Source organism: Rosa chinensis, chromosome 2 (assembly GCF_002994745.2).
Source record: "Rosa chinensis cultivar Old Blush chromosome 2, RchiOBHm-V2, whole genome shotgun sequence".
Taxonomy (NCBI): Eukaryota; Viridiplantae; Streptophyta; class Magnoliopsida; order Rosales; family Rosaceae; genus Rosa; species Rosa chinensis.
The window spans coordinates 78,773,326-78,800,171 of record NC_037089.1 but is presented as its reverse complement, the minus strand read 5'-3'; the positions used below and the strand labels follow the sequence as shown (position 1 = coordinate 78,800,171).

Here is a 26,846-nt window from a genome sequence, read left to right as displayed (position 1 = left end):
ATAACGCAACTCATTTTAGGCATTTGCCCTGATCGTCGGAATATGAAACAGACAACGTTCTGTGGATGAGACAGAGGTAGGGCTTGAGGATTAGGAGGTGCACGTGGGCATGGTAAAGCTGCCAATTTGACCAATCCCACTTTGTCGTTTCTGGCGATCATTATGTGGCAGACTCCTACTGGCCTCGAGCAGAATACTGAATGACGAGTGGCCACCACTGGATCAAAAAAATTAAATAATTTGACCGTGCACCCTTCTGGGCGAAAGGACGGACCAACATCAAACGAGGACAAGTGGGAAGAAGAAAACACTGTTGGAACACGACTTATCTTTAAGGACTACTCTTACACACAATGCACGTTCATGAGGACTTATCAGACCTCTCGGGCTCTTGCCATAAATTATTCGAGACCTACTCTGTTCTTATGTTTGCCCTACGTTATTAGCTTGTTAGATTCTTCAATCTAGCTAATGTGATAGTACATTCCTGATCGATTAATTATGGTAACCGACTCGTAATTGTACTCTAAGAAGTAGGACGAGGGAGGACCCTCCTCGTCCTTTTCATCCTTCCTCGATCTAGAACTCTCTATCAAAATCTACGTTCGAGTTGAAGGATGCTTTGTTTTTTATGGCGATGTGGCTTCGATACATGGTATGTTATGAGCAAAGTGTAATATTCTGGTGATGAATGCGCATGGGCTTGAATGACTGCCATGTACTGAAGCTTTCAGTGACTATACAGCTTGGGTAAAGTGTAATATTCTGGTGATGCATATTAGTCTATACACAAGTACTTGTGGCATTCCTAAGCTATTAATTAAAGCTTGCTTTATAGACTCCCCACTATACATATTGATGCATATGAGGGGCATAATGGCATATGTGATATAAATAGAAGTAACCCTCTTTTTTAACCAGACTTAAAATGTAAATCTCTTTTGGATTATTGAAGTAGTTTGGTTGGTAAGAAAAACAGTATGAATTTTGTTTGGGAATGAAGATGAGTCCAAGTGATGGAAGAAGAATTCAAATTTGTCTAGTCAATCGGGTACGATCCGCATGTGATTGCACCGGTGCTTTTCTTCACATTTTAAAGCTGAGTTGACAACACCCTAAACTAAATAGAGCTAAAGTTTCCCAAATATAAATTAAAAAACTTATCTCAACAAGCAAATGTCAAATGTGAGATGTGATGCAGCTAGTTAGCTAGGTGCATGGTGCTATACACTTGGGTCCTTTTTTCATTCAGCTTATCCGAGATGTCCTACGAAGTTTAGAGCTTCAATATTCTCCACATCATATGTCATCTAACATGATAATATTCTGCTTATATTCACGCAGTGCTACAGTTTTTCAGAGTTTCAATGTTCTCCACTTCATGGGTCATCCAAAAGGATAACAGTACTCTGTTTATTCGGAATGTACTACGAGTGACATATGCAATCTAACCGGTAATCTAATTGTACTTTTATCTTATTATTCAAAGTCAATTACTCATACATTAGAGCACCATCAGATCCCTGCCTTGTCCATCCTTTATTTAGAGAATTAGAGGAAAAAACATCCGTTCTCTATTTGAACAGATGCAAATGCAAATATGAAGGAATGGAAAATCTCTCCATTAATTCTGATCCCTTATATCAAGAACTTGGTACAATGAGATGCATGCGCGACACTAGAATTGCCAGTTTTACATCATGTGTTATTGATTTTACATAATTACTTGTCTCAAAAGCTGTTAGTTCTTGGTCTCTTGGATGTGTGCTTGCAAAGTACAAGGAAAAAAAAAAAAGGTGCCGGATAATCTGAATACAGGACTATTGCGGTATCAAACAACCACTTTCAAACTGATTAACCGCCAACATCATTAAGCAAACACTAAATTTTAAGATTTGACGTACGATACTATTTACGCAATAACGCGCGTAACGCAATTAATTAGATTTACGATCCACTTAAATCAGAAGAAGTCAAATGTATGCAGTTGCAGTGAAAATTCTTAACTGGTCAAACGTTCTCACAGTCAGACCCCGGGGGGGGGGGGGGGGGAGAGAGAGAGAGAGAGAGAGAGCAGTAGTCTAAGATTGGCCTCAAAGTTGAATATTTAATTTCAATGATAGAAAACTACAAATCATGCCCATGGAGCATTATTCTGCAAAGAACTACCATTAGTAACAATTTCTCATCTCTATTTACAGTTTTACACCACAATATTGTAGAATGGATGGATAGAAAGGGAGAGAGATCTAGCTAGCTAGATGATTAATGAATTAACTCACTGCATTGCTGCACAGAAAAGATATACTGTGGAAACCCTAAACCCTAAGCTCTCTAAACCCTTCAACTGAGCACCAGAAGGGACTCTTCAAATTGAATTAGAATTGCAGCACAGGAGCTAGTCATGCCAGCAGAGGAGCATAACCACACATCTCCTGATGATGTAGAGCCTCCCTTTCTGTTGCCTAAGATACCCTCTCAGCTTTCTGCTTGAAACCTTCGACCTCTTGTTATCTTTTGACGACGAAGACGAAGACTCGACTGCCATTCCTATAAGAGCTTCAATAATTCTACTGATTTCTACAAAGAAGGAGATCGACTTAATTTTTCTGCCCTTGTTTGAATGGTGATGTTGAGCCAAGAAGAAGAGCTTCATATAAATAGAGGGTTTCAGCTGGTCAGGTGGTCCAAGCTAGCTCCAAAATCAATTAAGAAATATAGCTAACCGGCTATGGCCCGCAACCAACCCAACTCACATTCTGCAGGATTCCAAATCCATGCACACCATATTTTCCAATTTCCAAAATTCCAAATCAACGCCCCCCTCCGCCCCAATATATCTATCTGACACGTCATCTTGATCTTTACCAACATTTATGTGGGCATCAACCACCTGGAAAATTGGTCGGCCATTCAACAAAAAACAGAAAAAGAACCAGTCCTGGGAAAGATTATTAGTAGGTTATGGCAGACTGAGTTATTATATAAGTTACTGAAAAAATTTCTGATGTTTCTTTGTCATGTCTTCTGAGTGCATGCTTCCATATCTTAAGTGAAAGAAAGTTCCAAGTGACCTAAAATTATGGGACAATCATTCTCCTAAACATATATGTTTAACTGGCTTCAAGTAAGCTCAGGCTATCAACTTTGTCTTTCACATTATATTCTCAACTTCTAATACCCAATTAATATACTTCAATTCTTATCTAACGTATGAAGAATATTCACGAAATTGAACACTCATGATAATAATACAAAATATATTATCATATTTAAATTATAGGAAAACGTTGGAAAATTTTGGAATGGTGTACCAAGCAAAATGTTTAACTATGTTGAGAATATTTACATTCTACATGAGAAAAATGAGACTTTACATGTAAGTTTATAAGAGTTTGAGTCACTTCATCCATTACCAATTAGTTTTGGATGCGAACCTCAGATTATACGAATGTATGATAGAAAATTAATCAAAATTCAGCAAAACTGTTTTGAGTGCAGCTTTTATGTAGCTGTTGTTGATAATATATACATCCCACATGAGAAAAATGGGACATTGCTTATATGTTTATAAGGATTTGGAATACTCTATCCATTACCAATTAATTTAGATATGAACTCCAAATTATTTGATCAACTGTAAGTAATTTTTATTTGTAAGGAAAACTAGAATTTAGAAAATCATATGGAACTCAACTGCTATGTGAATATATATTCCTCACCATCTGCTACCCCGCTTTATATCATTATATGTAGCTAGGTCATAAATTGTACAGATTGATTCATAATTAAGAGTACTACAGAGCTCCCACCTTAATCCCGCCAAAAAAAAAACTGCCACCTTAATTAGATTAATTAATTGCTATGTATAAGTAAATCTTCGAGCAGGATCTGTTGTCTAGTTCCCAATTATATGGGATGTCCACTGACTGGTGGAAATCACTAATAAAATGATGGAACAAACAAGTGGGGGTACAGCACGGTATGTGCAAATTACTAAAGTACCGAAGCTCGGAACTCAAAGACTGCAATGGAGTCTGAATGACTTCTACAAAACCAACCAAATCTTAAACTAGTAATTGCGTGATTATTTGATTGTTTAGGTTATGATGGAACACAATCCCACATGTTTACTCTCGTGCTCCTCCCGTCTAACAATAAACCACTTTCTTTTCTGTTTTTTGGGTCAAAGTATGATCATTCACTTGAAGTCATTAGAAATTAGAAAAAATTAGGTCAAAATAAAAAAATTAAAAAAAACTATTTAATTTTGTGGAGACTTGAAGTATGAGAACTCTCTCTGACTTTGACCTTATTATAAAGTGTTTATTAGGTTTAAAGCGCAATTCTTACCCTCCTTACCCTCCTGCTTTTTATAATTGCGTTTTGGAAAAAAATTTCAAACCGAATTTTATATTTGATACAAAACCATACTAATCCAAACAATCTTTCACCCGTACCACACTGGTGCTTGATTTTTCAAATGTTTTGCATGCTGGAGTACTACAATAATTTTTTGGGTAAATAAAAAGATTAGTATATTTTGATTTGCGAGTGGATCTTTATATATTATTTCTCTTAATTAGCATAGAAGTGATAATTTTACCAGGTACCAATTCTCTTTCATTATCATCAGGTTAAAAAAACCTGATCTCATCTGGAAATTCTCAAACCAAGATTTTTCTATGCTTAGTTGCTGCTTCCAGGTAACTACCTACCAAAACTCCAAAAGGAACAGCATATTATGGAGGGCCTAGTACACCAATACAATATGATCATAAAGAAAAAGAAACCATAATCCAGACAGAGGGTTTGATTGATTAAAGGAGACAAAAGTCCCTAATAAATCAATCCTTAAGTGACTACTCTCCATTGTCAAACTGGTCCAGCTTCTTGTCCCCAAGTGTACATGGGATATTTTCTTGTTCAAAAAAATCGCAGAGAATGACATATACAGAACCATACATTTTTTATATACATTGTTGTAAAGCACAAAGAAGACAAGGGCAGCACGTGAAAACCTCGTGAGGGACATGGTTACTGCCTTCGAATTAACAAGCAACCAAGATTTTTGCTGAGTGTTGATCATTATCGGGGCCTTATGTCCACTCCTTGTTCCTTGATTCATTAGGGTTCTAGCTGGTTGTATTATAAGAATAAGGGCAACATGGAAACAAAAGAGACGATGGATCAAATTTGTCTTGGTTAGATCAAAGATCTTTTTGTCTGCAAATTTTGATGTTCATCGTATTAAGTCGCATAATTATTCAATTTGGATAGATTCTGTATATCTGATCATCGACTAAGATTTGGGTTTGTTGTTTAAGCATTCATTTAAGATGGAGTATAAAGTCAAGCAAGATTGTTTGTGTAGGTACAAGTTTTGATCAACTTGGTGTGTTGGCATTCCCATACAAAACGGGAAAATATATTTGAGGTTTAACTTTCTTTATTTAAAGATATTTTTCTGTTTATGAAATTGTGTAATCAAAACACTTGATCTATGTTTAAGTGTCCGTGATCATTGTCTCATATGCATATCTTCTCTTGAGATCAGTAGAAGAGCTGTGAAGAAAGGAGAGCGATAATTGACGATCGTTCAAGTGAAGAAGGAGTACAAGATTGAAGACAAGCTTCTTGATAGTTTTGTCTAGTGAGTGTAGCAATTTGAGTGCTACTTGAGTCTTGTAAAAGAACATATCCTTTGTTATAAGTTGATTTCTATTTTGGGTTCTCAAGAGTAAGAGCCCCGCAGTGTTTTTAATCTCAGAAGTTGAGATTTTCACTGCGTAACCAAAATTTGTGTTCTGTTTGTTTATTTTGATTTCTGCTGCCCAGTAAGGATTGATCCATAGCCTGCAATCCCCGTTTTCCAGAAAACATATTCTGTCCTTGTATTTTCAGTTTGCTTAAGCAAACATACTGCCAAAGAGAAGCTGAGAGGAAACTACCAAGATATATAACTACCTTTATTATGAAATAAGTTGTGGATTAATAGACACGATTGCAAATCATGTTTTGAAATGCGATTTTAAGAAGTTTCAAAGATAATCCAAATTTGCCACTAAGCATTATTGTGTATAAGGAAGACACATTCGAGGTTACTGTGTAATTCTTTTGGCGAGACGTTGAGACAAATAATATTTCAAAAGATATGAAAACAATAAAGTTTTAATTAACAAAATAACATTTCCTTGAAGCTTATTAAGAAAGATATCGTGAGGTGGAATGAAAGATAGCTAAGCATTTCACTACTAAAACAAAAAAACAAAAAAAATATTGTAAAAACAAATTACTCTCTTGACCCAATTTTCCATATATACATCATTTAATTGTTTACCTCTTTCTTGTTGTTGGAAATTAAAAGCCTTAAGAGGCAAGAACTAAAACACTTGTGTTATTGAAAACAGTAATATGAATATATATAACTGAAACCACTAAGCTTGAATAATAAAAGGATTGGATTAGTGTCAAGCATGAGTGATCCAACTTTGACACGATAAACACATTTAAAAGTATCTTCTCTCTAGCTAAAGTGGATGAGCGGATAAGAAGCATACAACCCTAAAGTGTTCTTCTTGAGTTCTTGGGGCCATTTGATGAATCAAAGTTTAGTGGAACTGATGTAGAGAAAGAAACCTAAAGGGGGTGTTGATTGATCATTCATATTGAAAATACTCGAAATAGTAATCGATTGGTTATGAAACGAGAATGATCACAGATATTTTGAAGACAGCCAAGTCCAGCAGATCCCAAATGTTTAATATCTGTTCGCAACAATCCACAAAGCCCAAACATGATGGTCTATCCTGTTATGATTGCCAACTATCTTGCCTTAAGATTTTTAGACGTTACTGTCACGTTACTCAGGCCGAATGCTTAGAAAATCTTGATATTCCTATCAGGCTTTTGCTTCAGTGAACTGTAACCTTTCAGTTGAGGCCAGACATTTCATAATTTGCAGATAACTGTAATAGAATGGACCTTATGACCCATATAGAACTGTAATAGATTGGAAAAAATGTTGAGGCTGCCAAGTATCATGAATACTTGAGGCCCAATAAAATTATATAAGATGATCTCATCTGAGGACTAATAGCCCAACATCCTTGCCTAGTCCTCTTTCTCAACATTTCGACGTTTTTTATAACCCACCCAGCCCAATTTCAGGTATGGATGCCGTGGAGTCAAATTTGAGTCAAATTTACGTATGTGAGGAAACTTAGGTATCAGGAGGGAGAGAGGATTTTTTTTTTTCATTTTAATGATTGTTGGCTTAAAATTTGTGGTCTCAATTTTAAGAGAAATTTTTAGGTGCTACCGTCAAACCAGCTGAGATTGCCAGCTGGTTTGACGCTCCAGTAATGTTTTGACACGTGGACTCAGTAAATATTTAATTAACTTATAATATTTGTAGAAAGACAGTTTTAGACTTTCTCTGTCTCTGCTTTATTCATCGTCGTCTTCCAATTTCCAGATCTTTTTTTCCTTTTCAACACCAGGTACACCAGATCGAGATCAATATCTAATTCTCCTCAAAATCATCTTGAAACAGTAATACATTTAGCAATGGTTGTTGTGACCAACAACACCGAAATCTATTCTTTACGGGATTCATACCAATACAACGCATGAGATTGATGATAAATTGTCAAATATCACTCCAGAAGTTGGTCCAATATAGAAATTAACAATAGGGATATACAAGTGTTGATTGGTATTTGATAACCAAACAATAATCCAATCAATAAGATTTAAATTCATTCACCTGTAAATGTAGAGTTTCACCAAATTCAGTTTAATTATATTGTTCAAAGCCTTAACTGCAAAGCTGTGCCTCCAATTCCATTGGTCAAAGAACTAGATTCCAATTGCTTCCACCAAAATTGCAAAAGAAACCTCAATTAATGGATAAGCAAGATGAGGATATGCATCACAGGAGCCATTGACAGAAAACCCAGATCGATGATAACGAAGACCCAAAAGGGTCCTTTCACAAAAGAACAGAAAAACTGACTTTTATTTGTGTTATGAAAAAGTCCACGTGGCGTCAGACCAGCTGGCAATCCCAACTGGTTTGACGGTAGCACCTAAAAATTTCTCCAATCTTAGATTTCATGTCATATCATCTACACAATAACACAATTCATCTATTTGCCAAATCATGTCATGTAAATCTTGAAGAAGAAAAAATCATCTAATCCTTCTAAAATCTAAAGATTCTAAATTTTGGCTTTCTTCTCAAAAATACAAATTTATTTTATTTTCTTTTCTTTTCTTTTCTTTTCATTTCACTCATGCTTAGATTTAAACAACAATTTTTTTCTCTTCAATCAAGAATAGAAAAGATTTCATGTAATTCGATCAATAGATTTGCATAATACATATATATGAATTCAAAGTTTGTTGAGTCCCTGCAAATTATGAAAATATAATGTAAAAAAATATACATGCATATGAATATATATATATATATATATATATATATATATAAATATATAGGGGAAGGTTCTGAAGAGGACGTCCGCAACCCAGAAAAAGTGCGGACGTCCCTCCTCCGGCGACAAGAAGGTGGCGATGGCTATGCTGTAGTTGCCGGACAACCCCCTAGACATCCCAGACTGCATCACCATCCAGGCGAAGGCTCAGCTGATTGGATTCTCAGCGATGCGTGGCGAGCTCTCCGGAAACCATGGAAGCTCATCGAGCTCCACTTCGAACCCTTTGTCAACGAGTCCAGCAGCTTCTGAACTGCTCCACATCGTGGCTTGGTTCCGTCCAGCAACAGAAACGCCGCCATCGAAGCTTGATTGAGCCAGGAGGAGGGACGTCCGCACTTTTTCTGGGTTGTTGACGTCCTCTTCAGAACCTTCTCCTATATATATATAGTGTTGTTGTGGTGTAAAAAGTTGTTTGTGTTTTATGGAATAAGAAATTGAGAGAAATTCGCTGTGTATTCTCATTAATAATATGGGCCTCTTTATATAGAGGATTACAATGCATACAATCTCAATCATACAAGGAAAGTAATCGTACATTGAATAGGAATCTAGATCCTTCTAATTTAACCCTATTACCACTAGGTCAAATAACCTATAGTTTAGGCCAAACACAAATTAGGGATTACTTGAACACTCCCTCTTGTGTTGCCCAAACGCGGTGCTTCTCTCGTTGCCTCGTTAAAAACCTTGCCGAGTAACAAAAACCTAGTGGGACAAAAATAACCTCTGTCGAAGGGGAAAAAGAGCACAACACGCCATTCACGATTCGAGATGAACATGTAGACATCTCCCCTTGATGCCTGCGCCTCCCCTGATGACTACGATCATGGAATTTCAGATAATTTCCGCAAGTCAATTCTCGCCACATGTTTCTCGAATGTGGATTTGGGCAATGACTTAGTGAACAAGTCTGCCACATTGTCCTCAGATCGAACCTGGTTTACTTTGATCTTGAGGAGCTTTTGTTGTTGCTGATTGTAGAAGAATTTAGGTGATATGTGCTTGGTGTGGTTGCCTTTGATGTAGCCTTGCTTCATCTGTTCAATGCAAGCAGCATTATCCACTAAAAGCTTGCTGGCTCATCTGTGGTAGACTTCAGACCACAATTGCTTTGAACATGCGTAATTATGGATCCAATCCATATAAATTCACGAACCACCTTGTGAAGAGCAATAATCTCTGCATTGTTCGAAGATATAGCGACTAGGGTCTATTTCTGTAGACCTCTAAGATATCATGGTCTTTACCTATGGTGAACACTTAACCCTTTTGGGAATGACATTTGTATGGGTCAGAGAGATACCCAACATCAGCAAAACACATGTCGTTTTGGGATGGGGATAGTGGAATTAGGCCAGTGTTGGCGGCGTTCTTGGTGTGTGATGGGTCTGAATCCATAATCTCTTTATAGGGATAGAACGAGCACATATCAATCTTACATCTCAAGTACCGAAAGATATCTTTTACACCAATAAAATGGCATCACGTTGGCACATAGCTATACCTTAGCTAACAAGTTCACGGAAAATGAGATGTCCGGTCTTGTGCGTTGAGCTAAGTACAATAATGCACCTATTGTACTCAAGTAAGGCACTTCTGCCTCTAGCACATCTTCGTCATCATCCTTCAGACGAACAGGATCCTTTTCAGGATCAAGACTACAGACGATCATGGGGGTGCTTGAAGGTTTGAGCTTGTCAAAATGCCTAAGCATCTATCGACACGATGCTCAAGTTCCAAACCGAGACATAATCGTGTTCTCCCATAATCCTTCATCTCAAAATCGGATTTCAAGTGTTCAGCGGTTTCCCTTAACTCTTTAAGGGCTTCTAATGAAAATCATGTCCAACATGAACTGCGATGAAATCCGAAACTTGTTATGGAAACGCGTGCGCATATCCCTTCCCAATCAAGTAGGTATTTTAACTAGCATTTCAACCTCTTTGTAAACGCGCTCCGTGGTCTAGAGCAACTTGACTTGGGTAAATGAAGTTCACCATGAACCTTCATGTATATTCCATATCCATATCCCCATATAGATATGTAGTGACAACATTTGTATCTGCATGTTCAGTTATTCGGAAACTACCAAACTGTCAGGGTAGTGGAGTGCAATGACATCCATTACGAGAGAATATGTCTTATCGTTGTCGATTCCAGGGCGTTTTATGAGAAGCCTTGCGCCATAAGGCAAGATTACCATATCTTGTTCTCACTACGCTTTCTAACGAAGACCCATTAGTCAACATGTTTTATGTTAGGAGGTGTTGGCATCACTAACTCGAAAACCTTCCTCTTCGTTAGAGAATCCATCTTAACCTGGATCACATCTTTCCATTTAGGCAAAATCTCTCTAGGTTGGCATTCATTCATCATCGAAACGTGGTTCGATACCATCGGACTCAACAAACTTATGCGCAACGAAAAGTGCAACTACATCAACAATTATGATGGAGTTTCTATCCCATGTCTCATGTACACTAGTGTAAGTTTCATAGAGCTCTATATACTGATGAATAGGTTCTGACGTTGTGGCGTCCCCCAACGATAACCATAACCTGGAAGATACTCATGAGACGGATTTTGAGTGTCGATGATCAAATGATTGGAATGTACCAAAGTATCATTCGAACTCACGGGCCTCGCACGCATCCTAGCTAGAGTGCCACTCTCTTTGGCAATTGCGCCATGCCTACCTCCATGTAGGGTGGCGCTACGTCCTCTCGTAGGGACGTCCTTCCTTGCAAGCATGTTTGCAGCATATTTGTGTGATCTCGTCACTTTAGTATGGATCGGGATGAGACATAGTGGGGACAGATCACGACAATTCTTATCTTTCCTATTGAACATCTGTGTTCTTATCTCCCCCTAACGATGGAAGACTGTCTCATCAAAGTGACATCCGCAAATCTAACAGTAAGGAGATCGCCTAGCAGGGCATAAAGTGGCGGACGAGTGTTGGAGATTCAAGTCCAATGTAGTTGCCCATTCGTCTATATGAACCTATCATAGTGCGCTGTGGAGGCGCAATTGGCACATAAATGGCTCACTCAAATGTGCGTAAGTACGATACACGTACCCAGTCACTAGCTGTAACGCAAAGGTAGATTGAGTGGCGGTAGATTGTAGACGAATTTGCGTAGCTGCATGAGATATTGCAACACCCTAAGCGGAAATAAGGAGATTGGTGCGCATTACCAATGTCTTGACTACCATTGTAGTCGTTTTTGCGAGACCATTTGGGTGTGTCCATGAGAATATAATGTCCAACATCAATCCCAATGCAATAACCATCGAAAGTCTTCGATGTAAACTCTCTAGCGTCGTCAAGTCCAATTGACGGAATAGGATGATCCGGGGAGTGAGCCCGTTGTCATATGATATGTGCTAGGAGCGTAGAATAAGCAGCTGTTATAGGTGAACAATGGCACAACACGTGACCAGCGTGTTTGCGTATCAACCAACATCATGAGATATTTAAACGTCCGCAAGTTGGTTGAAATAGTCCACAAAATCCCCACGGATTCTATGTAAGAACAAAATCAGTATTTTCTTATCCTTTGCATAGGACGGTCTCAGTCCTAATTTCCCTAAGGAAAGGGCTTTGTAAAACGAGCGAGAGGATTTAGAAGCAACCAATGAGAATTTTGGTTGGGCCTGAGCGTCTGAAACTCTATTTGAAGCAAGTTGGTGATTGCAGCATCACCTGGGGCGCCATCACCCTGATGGACGACATTCATGGCGTCATGGATAGGGACTGCGCCAGCCCTAGGCTGGTGGTGGACGAAGGCGGTGCCCTTGACAGCTACGTCAGACACACTTAGTCCAGAAATCAACTTTTGATTCATGCTTCGTTTCGCTCGAAAGAAATTATGTCCATGTGAAGTCTTTAGTAGACGGATCTTCATTTCATGACTAGGATGATCTATCCTGTCGTGACAAAGCCAATATGTGTCTAAATCTAAGAGATCTTCTCTCATAACTTTATTGGATTAATAGCTCGAATAATGACATATAATCCACTAGAGAGACACATAAACTTATCTAAGATGTGCCTTTGTTCGCAATCATTAGAGGTATTGCAAAGGAACTTATTTCCGTTCTCTAGATGCTTTTTCGCAAGGAATCCGTTGACTATTCATAGGTGCAATTGGCCCTAGGAGCGTAGAGAGTTTCTGTGACAGTAATTAAGGTGCCATTTGGCAAGTGGAACTTGGGCTATTCCATGTCTTTGAATTAATACTAATGGCCCAGCCATCGTAGTCACAAAAGTCATATGCTAAGAATCAAAATGGAGTCATAAAGAAAAGAACTCAAAATTTTATTCATAAGCCAACGGAGTTACATCATTGTCTCTTTGACCAAAGAAAATCTAATCCAAAATGCTAGCTAATGCAAAACAATGGTAGTCGTCTAACTTCTTTAGGGAAATTCCAAAATAAATGTGACCAGGTGAGTAGAGAGATGCCGGTGGAGCAAGGCTCGCTTAAGTACCACTAATCTCATAACCTTCCTAATCATCACACTTACTTTAAGTGAGCCTACTTTGAAGAAAGACTAAGCCATTGGCATTTACTACAAAGTATATGGCAATTGCCTATTACATATTTACATCTCTTGAAAAATAAAGACTTCAACAGAATTGGTGATCTATTGATCCCAGCCAGATTTGTAGTCTTTAACCCTTCACTCTAGATCATCTTCTTGATCTTCTTGTTCCACATAGTGAGCTTCTCTTGCTTCACAATATGCTTTGTAGGCGATGACAAGTTCTTCACGAGCTCTACAAATGTGTGCCCAATGATTAGACACTCACATACATCTCTTTGCTCAAACTTCATTGATTGAGGCACTTTGAAAGCATCATTTAGATGACTCTTAGTGTTGGTGGAGCCACCAACATGGCCAGAGGCGTTGCCTCCCTCTTTCTTTCCACGTTGACTTATTCGGTTCCGTGTTCGCCTATTTTGGCGATTACCTTCCCAAGTAGAGTGATTATATGGACTAGAACGTCCAGAAGTATCCCTAAGATTAGGGTTTTGCTCTTGGCGCCCTCTCTTTGGGGCGCGACTATCATTGGATTCTGAAATATGATTTGTTCCCACAGATCTCGAATTATAGTTCTTCACAAGGATGTTATCATGCTTTTCAGCGACATTCATAGCTCCGATGAGCTTATGAAACCTTGTGATCCATCTTGCAGTAACACGATTCGATAGTTCTTAGCAACCATCAATACAGAGACGGGGAAGGTAGATAAAGTCTTCTCAATCAACATCGCATTTGTGATCTTTTTACCACAGAATTCCATTAAGGATTTAATGCGAAGTGCTTCCAAGTTGTAGTCAAGAACTGACTTGAAATCACAGAAGCGGAGGCTATGCTATATCACTTCTAGGTCAGGAAGTAAGGAGTCACGGACGTTGCCAAATCTTTCATCGAGTGAGACCCACAGCCTTCTGGAGTCTTCTTCATTCATACACTCGTACTGGAGCGGATCATCCATATGACGAGTCATTAGGATGATGGCTTTCGCCTTATTTGCCTGTAAGGCTGCTCTATTGGTTTCCAAAGATTGAGCTTGCTCAACAATTAGCACGTCCTAGCTAGGCTCGAGAATCGTATCTAGGATTCCATCGGCCTTGAGATGTTGGCGGACATCACGAACCCACCTGTGATATCCAGAGCCAGTTGTTCTCAATGGAGCAAAGTCCAATTTGTTCAGGCTACTCATTCTGAAAGAGAACAAGAAATTAGGGTTAGTTTCGGAGATTAAAAGGCTACCACGAAAGCATATAAAATTTCTGAGCGTAGTTGCTCCCAAGAAATTAGGAATTTCTTAGCGTAATTGCTTCCAAGAAATTCAATTCGAAGAGGTATTGGATTAGATCGAAACAATGACGTAAGTGGTCGATCATAAATTCTCTACAAACTCTAAATTTGGAGATCTCAATAAGCTCCAAGCTTGGAGTGAGCACGAACCCCAACAGTTTGGCTTAATTAGGTCTCCCCTATGATGAAGAAAGGGGGGTAGAAGAAGGGAGGTTGCAAGTCCCCGAAAAAGAAGAGAAATTGAATTTAAAAACTCTAAAAAAAAGGGAACGTTTAGTAAAAAATACCTCAACATAGGTCGCAAGAAAATTTGACCGGAAAAAGTCACCGGAAAATGGCCTGAAAAGTTACAAGAAAAGTGGTTGACCAGCGTTGACCTGATGCTGACGTGGCAGTGGGGTCCGGTTGCTGACATGGCAGTGGGCTGGGCTTTGACTTCTTCCTTTTTTGGGCTGGGCTGCTTCTTTTCTTTTTCTCTTCTTTTATGCCAGAAGATCAAGCGGCCGATTTAGTAAGTTTTAGGCCAGTTTTTGGATTTTTTATTCCGGTTCCTGAAACTGCAGATCAAGGGGCTTCTGCTACCAAAATTTTGTTGAAATTGGGGTCCAGAAGATGGTGAACTGGTGGAATATTTGCTGCGAGTTGTATGGAGCTTCCGGTGGCCGGTTCGGTAGGTTTCCGGCAGGTTCTTGGGGTGGGGCCGCCGGTTCTGGACTCCTGGGATCTAGTTCTTGAATGTGTGAGGTGGAGGCAGAAAAGGCTTCAAGGTTTTGTATTCGGATTCAAGGTTTTTAGCATCTTGAATCAGGGTTTGACTATTTGTTTCAGGGTTAGGGATTCATACTGATAACGTGTTTTAGGGAATAAGAAATTGAGATAAATTAGTTGTGTATTCTCTTTGATAATGGGGGCCTCTTTATATAGAGGATTACAATGCATAGAATTTAAATCAATCAAGGAAAGTAATCGTACATTGAATAGAAATCTAGATCCTTCTAATTTAACCCTATTACCAATAGGTCAAGTAACCTAGAGTTTGGGCCAAACACAAATTAGGGTTTACTTGAACAGTTTGTAAATAAATTTAATAAAATTCATTTGGTCATACGTATTTTTCAAATTCAATTTATTAATGCTATTTTTTTAGACGAAATTAATCAATATATAGAAAGACAAGTTAATGCATGTATCTTGTCACCTCATTCAATATATTAAAGCTATTTGTAAAGAAATATTATAGGAAAGAATGTAATTAAATGAAGAAAAAAATTGGTGAAAGAATCCATAGATATTTCCCTTAAATTAGTACATAATTAATTGTCGCTATTAACACGCAATATTTGTTTTATCACCTAATTAATTCACCCCCCCCCCCCAAATTTTTTTTTAATGGAAATATAAAAAGATAAAGTTGGTGTTGCCAGATTTTAATGTGGCAAAATATATTGTGTAGAATTGAAAACATATATTTAGGATTTCAGGCCACAAATCTTACACTTCATTGAGACTTCTATCATTACCCTTTTAAAATACCCGGTTCAGACGAGGAGAGATGATGGTTTGGCATTCCCTAACTTTGGACCAAACCGGTGGATCTGATTCTGATTTTCTTTCATAGTATCTTGTTAAGTTTATAATTGTTTAACATCTTAACAAAGTACTAAAAAATGCAATTTACAATTATAAGGTAAAACTAGTAGAAACAGAAAGTAGCTAAAAAGAAATCCTATGATATGAAATGATCCAAAGAGTGACCAAGGTGTTACATATATTCGTGACTCGATTTTCTTTCTGAAAATATGAGACGAACGCAATTGCAAATGCAATTTAAGAAATCAACCCCTGAACCTGGACAAGTAAATGTACACTTGCACATTTCAACTATTCAGGTTCACAGCCACATTCACATTCACCTTCCAAGTGCATGCACGTACAGACAGACAAACCAGACCTGATAATGCCAAACTGGGGATAACCTGCCAATAAGCACTTTCACAACAACCAAGTTAGAACCTATGAGGCACCATCCCTTATGAACACAGCCAGGGACAACGCGACACGCACGCAGCCTCCAATCGGAGCTGGACACGTTCAGCCTTGGAGATTTCAACCAATCCCATGCTTCGAGGAAAATCCTCTCTCCTCCTCCCCTATGTAAATGATTCACACAGCAATAAATAACTAACACCTGCAAAGTTTTGCAAAACAGATCATATCAGATACTGCGAGATAAGGTTTTGGGCAGAGAAAAGAGAAAAGGAAAGGCCTAGAAACTAAAATAGATTAATAGCCCCGGAGACGGGAAAAGCAGGCAACTTGACAAAGGATCAGATATCAGATCAGGTAAGGCATGAGCAGAAACATTTTCAGGGGGGATGCACCTTCATAAAACAAAGCATAGTCCTTGCGTGTATGTCATCCATCATCCTAGACTGTTCACCGTTTTCCTCAAAAGTTAAAATATATCGATTTTTGCCTTCAGATTCTTGTTAGTCTTCCTCAAAGTTTTTTGATAATTTGTTTTTCTGTTTCTTTGTTCTTATAGTGGTTTTGATATATGGTCAGTCTCTCTTTTATACTTTTTTTTTTTTCGTTAATTACGATAGAGTGAGTTTAAATGTTTAATAGATAATATTCTCTTATTAAAGTAAAATGTTTAGTCCTTTAAAAAAAAAACAAAAAAAAAATGTTTAGATTTTGTAATAAAAGAGAAAAGTCCGTTACAACACGTTTACGGAAAATTCATAATATGTACACGTGATTTGAAATGATCGTGACATATTATTTGAATATTCATCGGTTCTATATTCATTATAAATATTGATAAACATTTCGCACCCTAAAAGTATTTGGCTTTTCATAGCATTTACTTACGAAAACCATAAACATAATATTTCGTCCACATCGTACGTACATGGTGAATCCTATCAATTTTTTTCTTTTTTTCTCCAACTTGCTCAAGTGGGTCTCATAGAGTCATACAGATCCCACGAGGCCACGACTATAATAACAACAGACACTTCTCCCATCTTCTATGCGCAACTTGATTCAGAGATTAAAATCTCTGAATCTAAACCAATAACCAAACAGCCTTGAGCCTTCTCATATGTAATTCTGTATCATAAAACCCACAAAAACCATTTAAGCAGTTCCATTCCTCCTAACCCTTTTTGCATTATCTCAACTTACAGGTTAAGATATCCATGGATTTGATGAGCAGTTTCAATGAGAATGCAAGCGATTCAAATTCCAAGTTACCTTCTTCACGGTACAAAGGAGTAGTCCCGCAGCCTAATGGCCGTTGGGGAGCGCAGATATACGAGAAGCACCAGAGAGTATGGTTGGGAACGTTCAAAGGAGAAGAAGAAGCTGCCAAGGCATACGACATTGCTTCACAAAGGTTCCGAGGCCTCGATGCCATCACGAACGTCAAGCAATCCTCATGGAGTGCCACCATAGATGATCATGAAGATGAGGCCTTCTTCTTGCAGTCACATTCCAAGGCCGAGATCGTTGACATGCTTCGAAAACACTCCTACACCAATGAGCTAGAGCTGTTCAAGCACAAGAATCGTGGCAAGAGAATAAAGTACCGTAACATTGATTTGATGGACATTCATATTCAGAAGGAATGGCTGTTCGAGAAGGTGCTAACACCAAGCGATGTGGGGAGGCTAAACCGGTTTGTCATACCGAAACAACAAGCCGAGAAGCATTTTCCGTTGATGGATTCTGAAGCTAAGGGAGCGTTGCTAAATTTTGAGGATGATTTGGGGAATGTGTGGAGGTTTAGGTATTGTTTTTGGAGTAGCAGTCGGAGTTATGTGTTGACAAAAGGGTGGACTCGGTTTGTGAAGGAGAAGAAGCTGAAAGGGGGTGATGTAATTAGGTTTCATGGATCAATTATGGGAGAGGATAAGAAGTTGTTCATTGAGTGTGGGCCAAGAAACATCGACGACGAGGTTTCGGGTTTTCGGGAGAGGACTGGTACGGTCGATGAGCCGTTAATGGCGCCGGGTCGAGATCACGATGGAGTGATAAGGTTGTTTGGAGTTAACATTGTTGATAGCAACATTTTGGAGAATAGCACATACAATTGCTCTCAATATATGTAACAATGGTCAACGTGGCATATAGAACAAGTTGTATTGAGGCAATATTTTTTTCTTTTTCTTTGTTTTATTAAAAAGATTGAGAAATCCTCATCCCATCCTATATAATATCATGATAATATGAAATGGCTCCAAGCTGTGTTGCAGTGTTGCCTTGTTTTATCTTCCTATTTTTGCAAGAGACAAATATATTAGCATATATACATTTCGAACATTTCAAGCAAACAAAATACAATGTATCGCTGGATATCTAAATATATTATGCTGTCAAACTCTTCTACCCCAAACAGTTTAGTTGCTACCTGCTATAAGAACAGGCTGAAGATTGGGCATTGGAGTTGGACTAACAATAGAAACTCAGGCGTACACGAAATTTTTTGAAGGGCCCAACACCGAAATGACCTCTCAGATTTCCAGTCGGCCCAAAAGATTAATGGCGCGTGTTCTAAAAAATGGCGCGTGTGGATGTCCGGATAGTAGATGTAGATCAGTGTATGGTTTCCCAAACACCAAGGTGGATGAGTAGTCTGTGCCAAAGCGTTGGCACTATGCATAAAGCCTACGCCTCTGTAGCATCTCAGATTGCTTTAGTAATTTCGGCCGCTCATCAGATTAATGCAGACACTAGGCCGGTACCCTAGTTTGAAGTTCAAGGTAAGAAACGTTTATTTTTTTTTTTTTTTTTTTTTATTTATTTTTTTTTTTAAAAAAAAAACCCCACCCCATTCCCACCCTTGATGGGGCTCGAACTCCTGACCTCTTATATATGAGACCAAAGCCTTACCACCCCACCAAACACACACACCCTAGGTAAGAAACGTTTAAACTAGAAGCTAAATCCATCTCTATCTCCATTCCTTTACAAGTAACGAAACAGATTTGACACAACATAATAGAAGTAACAAGAGCTGGTCTCCTTTTCCTTCGAGAGCTGATTCACACACTAGAATTGGTAATTTTCGACACGACTTGATAACCTATTAGAACGATACAAAACTAGCAAGTGATTTTGTCTAATTGGAATAATGACGTTTGTATCAAACAAAATTTTTCAGCTAAATAAATGAGTAGTGACCGGTATGTACACGAATACTTGAGTTATAGCTTGTACTAAGTGAATTATAGACCATTTCAAAACTTTATTTTGGAGAAAGATAACCAACTTTGCAAGGAAGTTGAGTTTCAAGTTTCGTCTTTTTGCTCCACAAAACTCGGAGTGAAAAGTAGGGTTTTTTCGTTGGTTTCCCTTGTCCGGCGGCGCTCCAATGCTTACAAAGGCTCTTGCCTCGACTGAGTATTGTAGTTGCAGCCGGACGGGATCTTGGAGGTTTCTAGTGGTGTAGGATTTTGACCCAGGTTGGAGGGCTTTTCGACGGTGGGGTGGCTGGTGGCGTCAATCTCTGGTGCCTAGGCGGGCTAGCGTTGGTGGTCTAGATTTGAACTGTGGACCTAGAATGTTGTATGCAGTGGTCTCCATGGGAGAGTGGTGGTGGAGAACTGGTGTTGTTGGTAGTGGAGGGATGGTACTAACGTTGTGTTGGTGGTAGTCTTCATGCTGGCAGTGGTGGAAGGTTGGTGGAAGGCTAGGAGGGGGGGGGAGACTGATCCGGAACAGTTGGTATGAGGAGGTCTTTTGCGGTTCATGTCTGACGTGCGAGAGGTTGCCGGCGTTCACACTACTCCGACGACGAAATCCAATGGTAGGCCGGTGTTGGTTTCTTGGCAAAAGGATATGGTTTGTGATTGTCTTATTTTGTTTGTTATTAGGTTTTGGTTTTTAGGTAGTTTGGTGTCAATAAGTCCCTACTTTGAGTTTGGGTTGTTCCCTTATTCTCTTGAGCTAGGGTTGGGTCTAGTTGTTATGCCATGTAAATTGTGTTATTCCCGGGAACGATTTATTTTAAGCTCGGTTTATTTTGGTTGTCAATTTGCTGACGAGTGATCCTTGCATATGGTCTGATACTTTTTGAACACGGTGTGGAAGAGGGCGCAGTTTTCTATGCGGTTGACTACAAGAGTACAAGGTATTATTGGGAATCTTGGGATTATGTGAAATTGGTAGCGTAATTTGGTTAGAGTTGGGGCCCTTTGGCTCGATGGTACCTATAACCGCGGTTGTACTTGGGATTTTGGTCTATGTCCCCGTCCCCCAGTGTATGTTTTCCGATTGATTAATCGAATATCGACCGAAACTTGAAACCCTTGTGGTTTCCCACCTTATTTGAAATTGCCCCGTTCAACAGGATAATTCGTATCATTTGGTCTCGATTTGTGTCGTTTGGTGTCAAAACTTCTCATAATTTATGTTTCAATTCAATAGGGTCTGCGTTATCTGTTTAATAGTGTAGTATCATGTTTGAGTTTTTCACACAATTAGTCCAACATTGTAACACAACATGACCCAATCCGATAAAGGATTAGAATTGACACAACACAAACACAACTTAAAATCACAAATCGCCACCCACATACACAACCAAAATCCAAAATCCCAAATCAAACACTATGCATCCAATGCTTGAATCAAGTTAATCACAAAGAACAGATTGAAGACAATAGAACACATCCCAATGATCCCATCTCTAACAAAGTACTGAAATGCAGGGAACAAAGCATGATTTGGTCGTCTAATTTTAACTGGTGAAGCCATGACTGGCATGATTATTATGGCCATGACCCCCAATTTGATCCACAAGCTTAGCAAGCTTGACATGCTTGCTACACCAAGCTTCCACCAGCTTGGCCTCCTTGCTCTCCGCCTCTCTCTGCAAAACGCTCATTTGCTCTCTGTAATCGCTCTCTATCCGACCCATAAACGCCATCTCTTCTTCCCTCAACGCCCTTATCTTGGCTTCGATCTCCTCCATCGCCTCCCTCCTCTTCCTCGCCTTCTCCGACTCCAGCTGCTGCTCCAGCCTGCTCAGCCGCCACGTGGCCTCCTTCTTGTGCTGCACCCAGCTCTGCCTCCCCTCCTCCACCTCCTTGCACCACTGCACCAGCGTACCCATCTGCACCCGGGTCGGGTCCGGGTCGTAACCCGGATCCGACGGCGAAAGCGACAGGCTCACCGAAGGAGAAGGCGTCGTGGAGGATGTGGACGACGTCGCGGAAGGCGGGTTCATCCACGGCGGCAGAACGGAAGGCGTCGCGGCGGCCGACCCGAGCGAGAGAAGCGGGTCGGGTTCGGACATCATGCCGTAGAGCTTGGGCTGGACGTACTTCTCAGCAAACGTCTCCAAAATGTGGTCGTACGGCCCCTGCGCGGCCTTCTCCGGCGAGGAGATCCCGGCGGCGACCGGAATACTCCCCTCCGGGGGCTGAGTCGACGAGGAGGACGCGGCGGTGGAGGCTTGCGACGCACCGGCGGCGGCGGCGGCGGAGGAGCAGCCGGGCTTGTGTTTGAGCTGCTTTTCGCGGAAGACCTCCCACCACTTGCCGAGGCGCTTGGGGGTGCGGCCGGGGAGCTCGGCGGCGATCTTCTTCCACTTGTTGCCGTACTTGGCCTGAAGCTGGATGACCAAGGACTGCTCCTCCGGGGAGAGGGAGCCCTTCTTGAGGCCGGGCCTCAGATAATTCTTCCAGCGCTCGAGGCAGGACTTCGGGTCGCGGTTGATGGGCTGGGCCATGCGCTGGGAGACGAGGGCCCATTCTTTGGGGCCATACTGCTTCACGTAGGCGCGGAGGAGGGCGTCTTCTTCGGGTTGCCAGCGCTGCCGCTCCTTCATTTCGGCACCATACTTGGTGGGCGTGGGACGAGAGGACGACGACGACGACCCCGCGAGACAGAAACAGAGAGAGAGGTGGGTTTGGTTTTCTGTTGGGTTTATTGGGATTTGACAGACCGGGGGGGGTTGGGGGCGCACGCGCGGGGGTGGGTGAGTGGGGATGACGCGGGAGAGTGGAGCTGGAGGAAGAGACGGGACAGAGGAATTGGCGTGAGGCTTTGGAGGTGCAGACTGGTGGGGCCCGGGGTCAAGATAGCGTGGGGGAGTCGGATACTTTTACTGTGGGGTAGAAAATAATGATGACGGGTGAAAATGTAAAACCTACAGGCCAATTGGACGTAATGCATGTCAGTAAGTGGATCACGGATTCACGGTAGGTCTTTAGTGTTCATTGATTACCAGGTAAGCAAGGCCGGTCTTTAATTTCAAGTTTCAACAACGGAACGGCCTTCTGATGAGCTATTTTTTTATTTTCTTGTCATTTCGATAAACAATACTTATGATAAAAGAGTAGCAACTTTTCTTTGGTAAGCTCTTTCCTCCGTTGCATGTGTGTTCGCCATTTTGGTAAGCTCTGTCCTTTACTTCGGTTGTATTGTCGTAAGTGAAGCCTCTGCTTTTATTGTCATTTTAACACAAAATTCTAGAAAAAAAATTTAAAACATGTGCACTCAAACTAAGTAAATCACAGATATATACTTGATAATTATCGAGAATACATACTAGTGAAATAGAAAATGGAAAACCTACACAAAAGCTAATCAAACTTGCTTGAAGAGAGCAATCAAGCAACTAAATTGCAGAACCAAACAATAGAAAATAGCATGTATATATATTCTAACAAAAATAATAATCATCAGCCAGCAAGCGGATTGAGCACTTGCCCCATGAACAACACCGTTCCACCACCTTCTCTGATGAGAATAGCATGAATGCATGGGTGATCGGCCACAAAGTCTTGTATCTCTTGAGGCGGCGGAGCAGAAGCCCCAACCCATATGGCAACAGTAGCAGCTGCCGCAGTTGTGCCATCTTCATTAACCTCAATTACGGCTTGATGGAATATATTCGTGTTGGCACCAACACCCCCCAGCACTAGTTTCTCCAAAACACAGGATGCTTCAAACCTAGAAGAGATCTTGAACTTTGGGATCAATAAGCGACCAGCTCGAACCATATTCCATTTAATTAGATGACGATCTAAAAATCCAGACTCCGAACAAACCCTCTCGACCAGAGCCGGCAGCCCATTTCTTGCATCCGGAAGAAGCAAGTGCATAGAGAAACATCGATGGTCCTTGTAATCACTACTTCCTTTGTAAGAAAGATTCAAGACTTTAAAGCCGTCAAAGGCACTTATGGAGTGGCAACCACCAAAACAGCTAGTCATGTAAGGTACTCCATCAACTGATCGAGTTTCCATTCAAAAGGTGAAACGCACCGTTTCTTGTCCAAGATGCATTGAAGCAGTCACCAAGAAGCTTTGAAGTACAAGGTGTTTGCAAGGATGACATATATACGTGTTGCGGGTGACTGAGTTTGGAGGAAGAATCTCAGGAATAAAGCCGTTGGTTTCCTGATTGACCCAGGAATTAATTCACCTCGATTCTTACACCATCGGGGTTGGATTTAAAATCTGCTTGCTTTAGTGCTGCTTTGTAATAATTGCACACCACCTGTACGTACGAATCATCGAGCTGGTGAGATCGGTCCACCCAGAGACCATTGACCAAGTTCAGACATGACCCACCAGCGGCGGATGCATCGGCCAGAACGGAAGTGAGGAGATTGTAGGCCAGGAAGTTGAGGTGGTTGCTGGAATTGGATTTGAGGACAGAAAGAAACTGGTGCAGTTTGGGGCTGTTTGCCTCCGCCGTGGATACAAGGCTTAGGACCATGTGGATAGATATGGGCGAGTACACCATGTTCTTCTCCTTGGAATCGGTTCGAAGTAGATGCTTCTTTATCTCAAGTCCGATCGACGTCGGTTTGGTTGCTGATGGCTTGAATTATTAGGGTTCAAGATGACGTTGTTTTCTCTGATTGAAGTTTATGATTTTATTCTTTGCTATCTTGCTCTTTAAGAATTTCAAGATCAAAAAAGTCTTCAGATTTATAAGAACAAAAGCCTTTGTAATCTTAATCATCAATAGGGAATATGATTGCCCAAAAACAAAAATAAAAAAATAAATCAAAAGGGTTTACGGCAACAGGAAAAGTAATTGCTTAGGAAAATGCGCATCCAGGGAATCGAACCCTGGTCAGTACCGTGGGAGGGTACTATGATACCACTACACCAGATGCGCTCGGTTGGTGACAAAGCTCATCTTTAAAACTATTTCTTGTGCCAAAATACATGATATAAATTGATCAAAAACAAATCGTTAACTCTGTTTCATGGTGCTCTACTTACATTATAGAATATACTAACTCGTATTAGATCGATTTGTACACATCTGTACAAATTCTATCTTATCACACGCATCAAGCTCACTTTTCTTAGTGTTTTTGAATCTTGAAATATCTGTTTATGGAGATGAATTTGAGTTTATGCAGTTTCTATGTTCATGATTTATCTCAACACGAGCTAGTCCAGTGAAACCACCCTGAAAGTTCAGAGGTATCCAACAGTTGGGTCTCATGATGATCTAGACTCTGTGGAAGCTAACACATTCGATCATCAGCGTCACACGTGTCCAGCAATGTTATGCTCGAACTTTGATATAAGTTTCACTCAAATAAGTGTATTGTCATCCCTGTCAACTCTTAATATTGACCTCTCTAGTTCTCTTTCATGAAATTGTAACGTGATACATGTTTTTCCGGTACATTTGAGTACTGCAAGGCTCCACCGGCCAACGGGATAGGCTCCACTCTTTGACTCCTTGACTTTTAGTAGACTTTTGGTTGGCCACCTCCATGGCTGCTTAGGCTTAGCCACTCGTTTCCCACCATCCTGAACATCTCCACCTTTTCTTTTACTTCACACGTTTATTTCCTTTCCCAATTCCCAGTTTCATCACACCTTCACATATGGAGAAGCAAAAAGACTGTTTGACTCCACCGCCCATTTCGTTCATTATTCACCCAAAAAACCCACGTGATCGACCTAATTAATCACCTTCCCCGGATCCTTCAATTCCCTCTATATAAACACCTTCTCCTCTACCAAACCTTCTTACCAGTTCATTCCATTATTAAGAAAAACACCAACCCTTCAATGGCTTGCTCAAGCTCTCCAAGACCCAGTTAGTCTTCTTATCTTTTCTTTTACTCTCTTCGATCTTTTAAGCGCTAGTACATTAATTAGTTCTTGTCTAGACTCTCATCGTATTACGTATTGAGTTTTTCTGTAACTAATTAAACGTACTGTTTGTTTCTGCAGCAAAAGTTCAAGAGTTCCATGTGTATGAGATCAACGAACGAGACCGTTCAAGCCCGGCTTACCTTAGTTTGAGCCAGAAACCTGCCCATTCGCTTGGAGATCTCGTGCCCTTCACTAACAAAGTAATTTCTTTCTCTAGTACTCTATGATGCACTAGTCTCCCGAGTCTCAACACATGCTATATATGTCTGCATGTCGAAGTCATTAATTTACAAGTACTAATGTATTGGCATTTTACAAATTTTGTTGCAGATATACACCGGCGACCTTCAGAAACGATTGGGGATAACGGCGGGACTTTGCATTTTGATCGAAAGCAAGCCTGAAAAGAAGGGTGACCGATATGAGGCAATGTACAGCTTCTATTTTGGGGACTATGGTCACATTTCCGTCCAAGGACCGTACTTGACTTACGAGGACACGAGCTTGGCCGTGACCGGTGGTTCGGGGATATTCGAAGGAGTGTATGGACATGTCAAGCTACACCAGATTGTGTTCCCCTTCAAAATCTTGTACACTTTTTACTTGAAGGGGATTGAGGACTTGCCTGAGGAGCTTACGGCTGTGAAGCTTGTGGAACCAAGCCCCAGTGTTCAGCCCAGCCCTGCTGCCAAGGCTTGTGAACCCCAAGCTACTGTCTCTAATTTCACTAACTAGTTCATAAATCCATGGTGATGGACTGATGGTGATGAGCTGAGGATGAAAGCACAGTTAGATGGATCGCCTTTATCTTGTGTCGGTTTATGTATTATCAGAAAAAAATATTGCTACAATAATGCGAATGTCAAGGCAATATAATCAGCTTTACCAATGTGGTTTTATGTTTTTTATAGTTTTAAATGATATGATTTGTCATCTAATTTTATTCATCCACTTGACAAATTGGTAATAAACTTTAGCTTGAAGTTAAGTTATTCAAGACATTCGCAGCCTAGCAATTTCTTTCAAACACGTGACATATTGAGGTCATACTTCTTCAGATGGTCTTGTTTGGACCGACTTACCTAGTGCAGCTAATAGAGTTTTTTTTTTTTTTTTTTTTTTTTTTATATTGTAAACACTCGTTGTCTAAAAGGATTTCATATCTAATTTATAGTCTTTTCGTATAAAAAAAAAGAAGTTAAAACACATAGTAAATTAGTTTGAAAATTTTGATCCAAGTTCGTTTGAAGGGGTAAAACTTCATCTTACGTTAGTAAATGATTAATCAAGTTTATGTTAAAATAGTCCATAAGTTTATGACTTTATGTTAAATTAGTCAACTTAATGACATTTTTTATTCAGATTCTAC

General features: G+C 40.1%; 5 protein-coding genes and 1 non-coding gene across 6 annotated transcripts; 2 read left to right on the top strand and 4 right to left on the bottom strand.

Moving 5' to 3' along the window:
- Positions 1 to 2,078: 2,078 nt before the first annotated feature.
- Positions 2,079 to 2,674, bottom strand: LOC112188763. The gene has a single exon (XM_024327965.2). The coding sequence runs from the start codon at positions 2,654 to 2,656 to the stop codon at positions 2,399 to 2,401; it is 258 nt and encodes an 85-aa protein (XP_024183733.2). The 5' UTR covers positions 2,657 to 2,674; the 3' UTR covers positions 2,079 to 2,398.
- Positions 2,675 to 16,378: 13,704 nt separating this feature from the next.
- Positions 16,379 to 18,456, top strand: LOC112188757 (AP2/ERF and B3 domain-containing transcription factor RAV1). The gene is made up of 2 exons (XM_024327956.2): positions 16,379 to 16,676; positions 17,525 to 18,456. The coding sequence occupies exon 2, from the start codon at positions 17,537 to 17,539 to the stop codon at positions 18,446 to 18,448; it is 912 nt and encodes a 303-aa protein (XP_024183724.1). The 5' UTR covers positions 16,379 to 16,676; positions 17,525 to 17,536; the 3' UTR covers positions 18,449 to 18,456.
- A 2,386-nt stretch (positions 18,457 to 20,842) lies between these two features.
- On the bottom strand, positions 20,843 to 22,258 carry LOC112188753 (protein rough sheath 2 homolog). Its single transcript, XM_024327950.2, has one exon. It carries the CDS (start codon positions 22,168 to 22,170, stop codon positions 21,079 to 21,081), a length of 1,092 nt encoding a protein of 363 aa, XP_024183718.1. The 5' UTR covers positions 22,171 to 22,258; the 3' UTR covers positions 20,843 to 21,078.
- A 768-nt stretch (positions 22,259 to 23,026) lies between these two features.
- LOC112185106 (serpin-ZX) lies at positions 23,027 to 23,636 on the bottom strand. Its single transcript, XM_024323316.2, has one exon. It carries the CDS (start codon positions 23,591 to 23,593, stop codon positions 23,027 to 23,029), a length of 567 nt encoding a protein of 188 aa, XP_024179084.1. The 5' UTR covers positions 23,594 to 23,636.
- A 769-nt stretch (positions 23,637 to 24,405) lies between these two features.
- On the bottom strand, positions 24,406 to 24,476 carry TRNAG-CCC. The gene has a single exon. It is a non-coding gene; the product is annotated as a tRNA-Gly (tRNA).
- A 784-nt stretch (positions 24,477 to 25,260) lies between these two features.
- On the top strand, positions 25,261 to 26,376 carry LOC112188761 (allene oxide cyclase, chloroplastic). The gene is made up of 3 exons (XM_024327962.2): positions 25,261 to 25,418; positions 25,556 to 25,677; positions 25,808 to 26,376. Exons 1-3 carry the CDS (start codon positions 25,391 to 25,393, stop codon positions 26,210 to 26,212), a joined length of 555 nt encoding a protein of 184 aa, XP_024183730.1. The 5' UTR covers positions 25,261 to 25,390; the 3' UTR covers positions 26,213 to 26,376.
- Positions 26,377 to 26,846: the final 470 nt, after the last annotated feature.

Coding starts and splice junctions, on each gene's coding strand:
- LOC112185106 (XM_024323316.2), bottom strand. CDS start 23,593: ATGGAAACTCGATCAGTTGATGGAGTACCTTACATGACTAGCTGTTTT.
- LOC112188763 (XM_024327965.2), bottom strand. CDS start 2,656: ATGAAGCTCTTCTTCTTGGCTCAACATCACCATTCAAACAAGGGCAGA.
- LOC112188757 (XM_024327956.2), top strand. CDS start 17,537: ATGGATTTGATGAGCAGTTTCAATGAGAATGCAAGCGATTCAAATTCC.
- LOC112188753 (XM_024327950.2), bottom strand. CDS start 22,170: ATGAAGGAGCGGCAGCGCTGGCAACCCGAAGAAGACGCCCTCCTCCGC.
- LOC112188761 (XM_024327962.2), top strand. CDS start 25,391: ATGGCTTGCTCAAGCTCTCCAAGACCCA. Junction 25,419..25,555: donor CTCAAGCTCTCCAAGACCCA/GTTAGTCTTCTT, acceptor TTGTTTCTGCAG/CAAAAGTTCAAGAGTTCCAT. Junction 25,678..25,807: donor TCGTGCCCTTCACTAACAAA/GTAATTTCTTTC, acceptor ATTTTGTTGCAG/ATATACACCGGCGACCTTCA.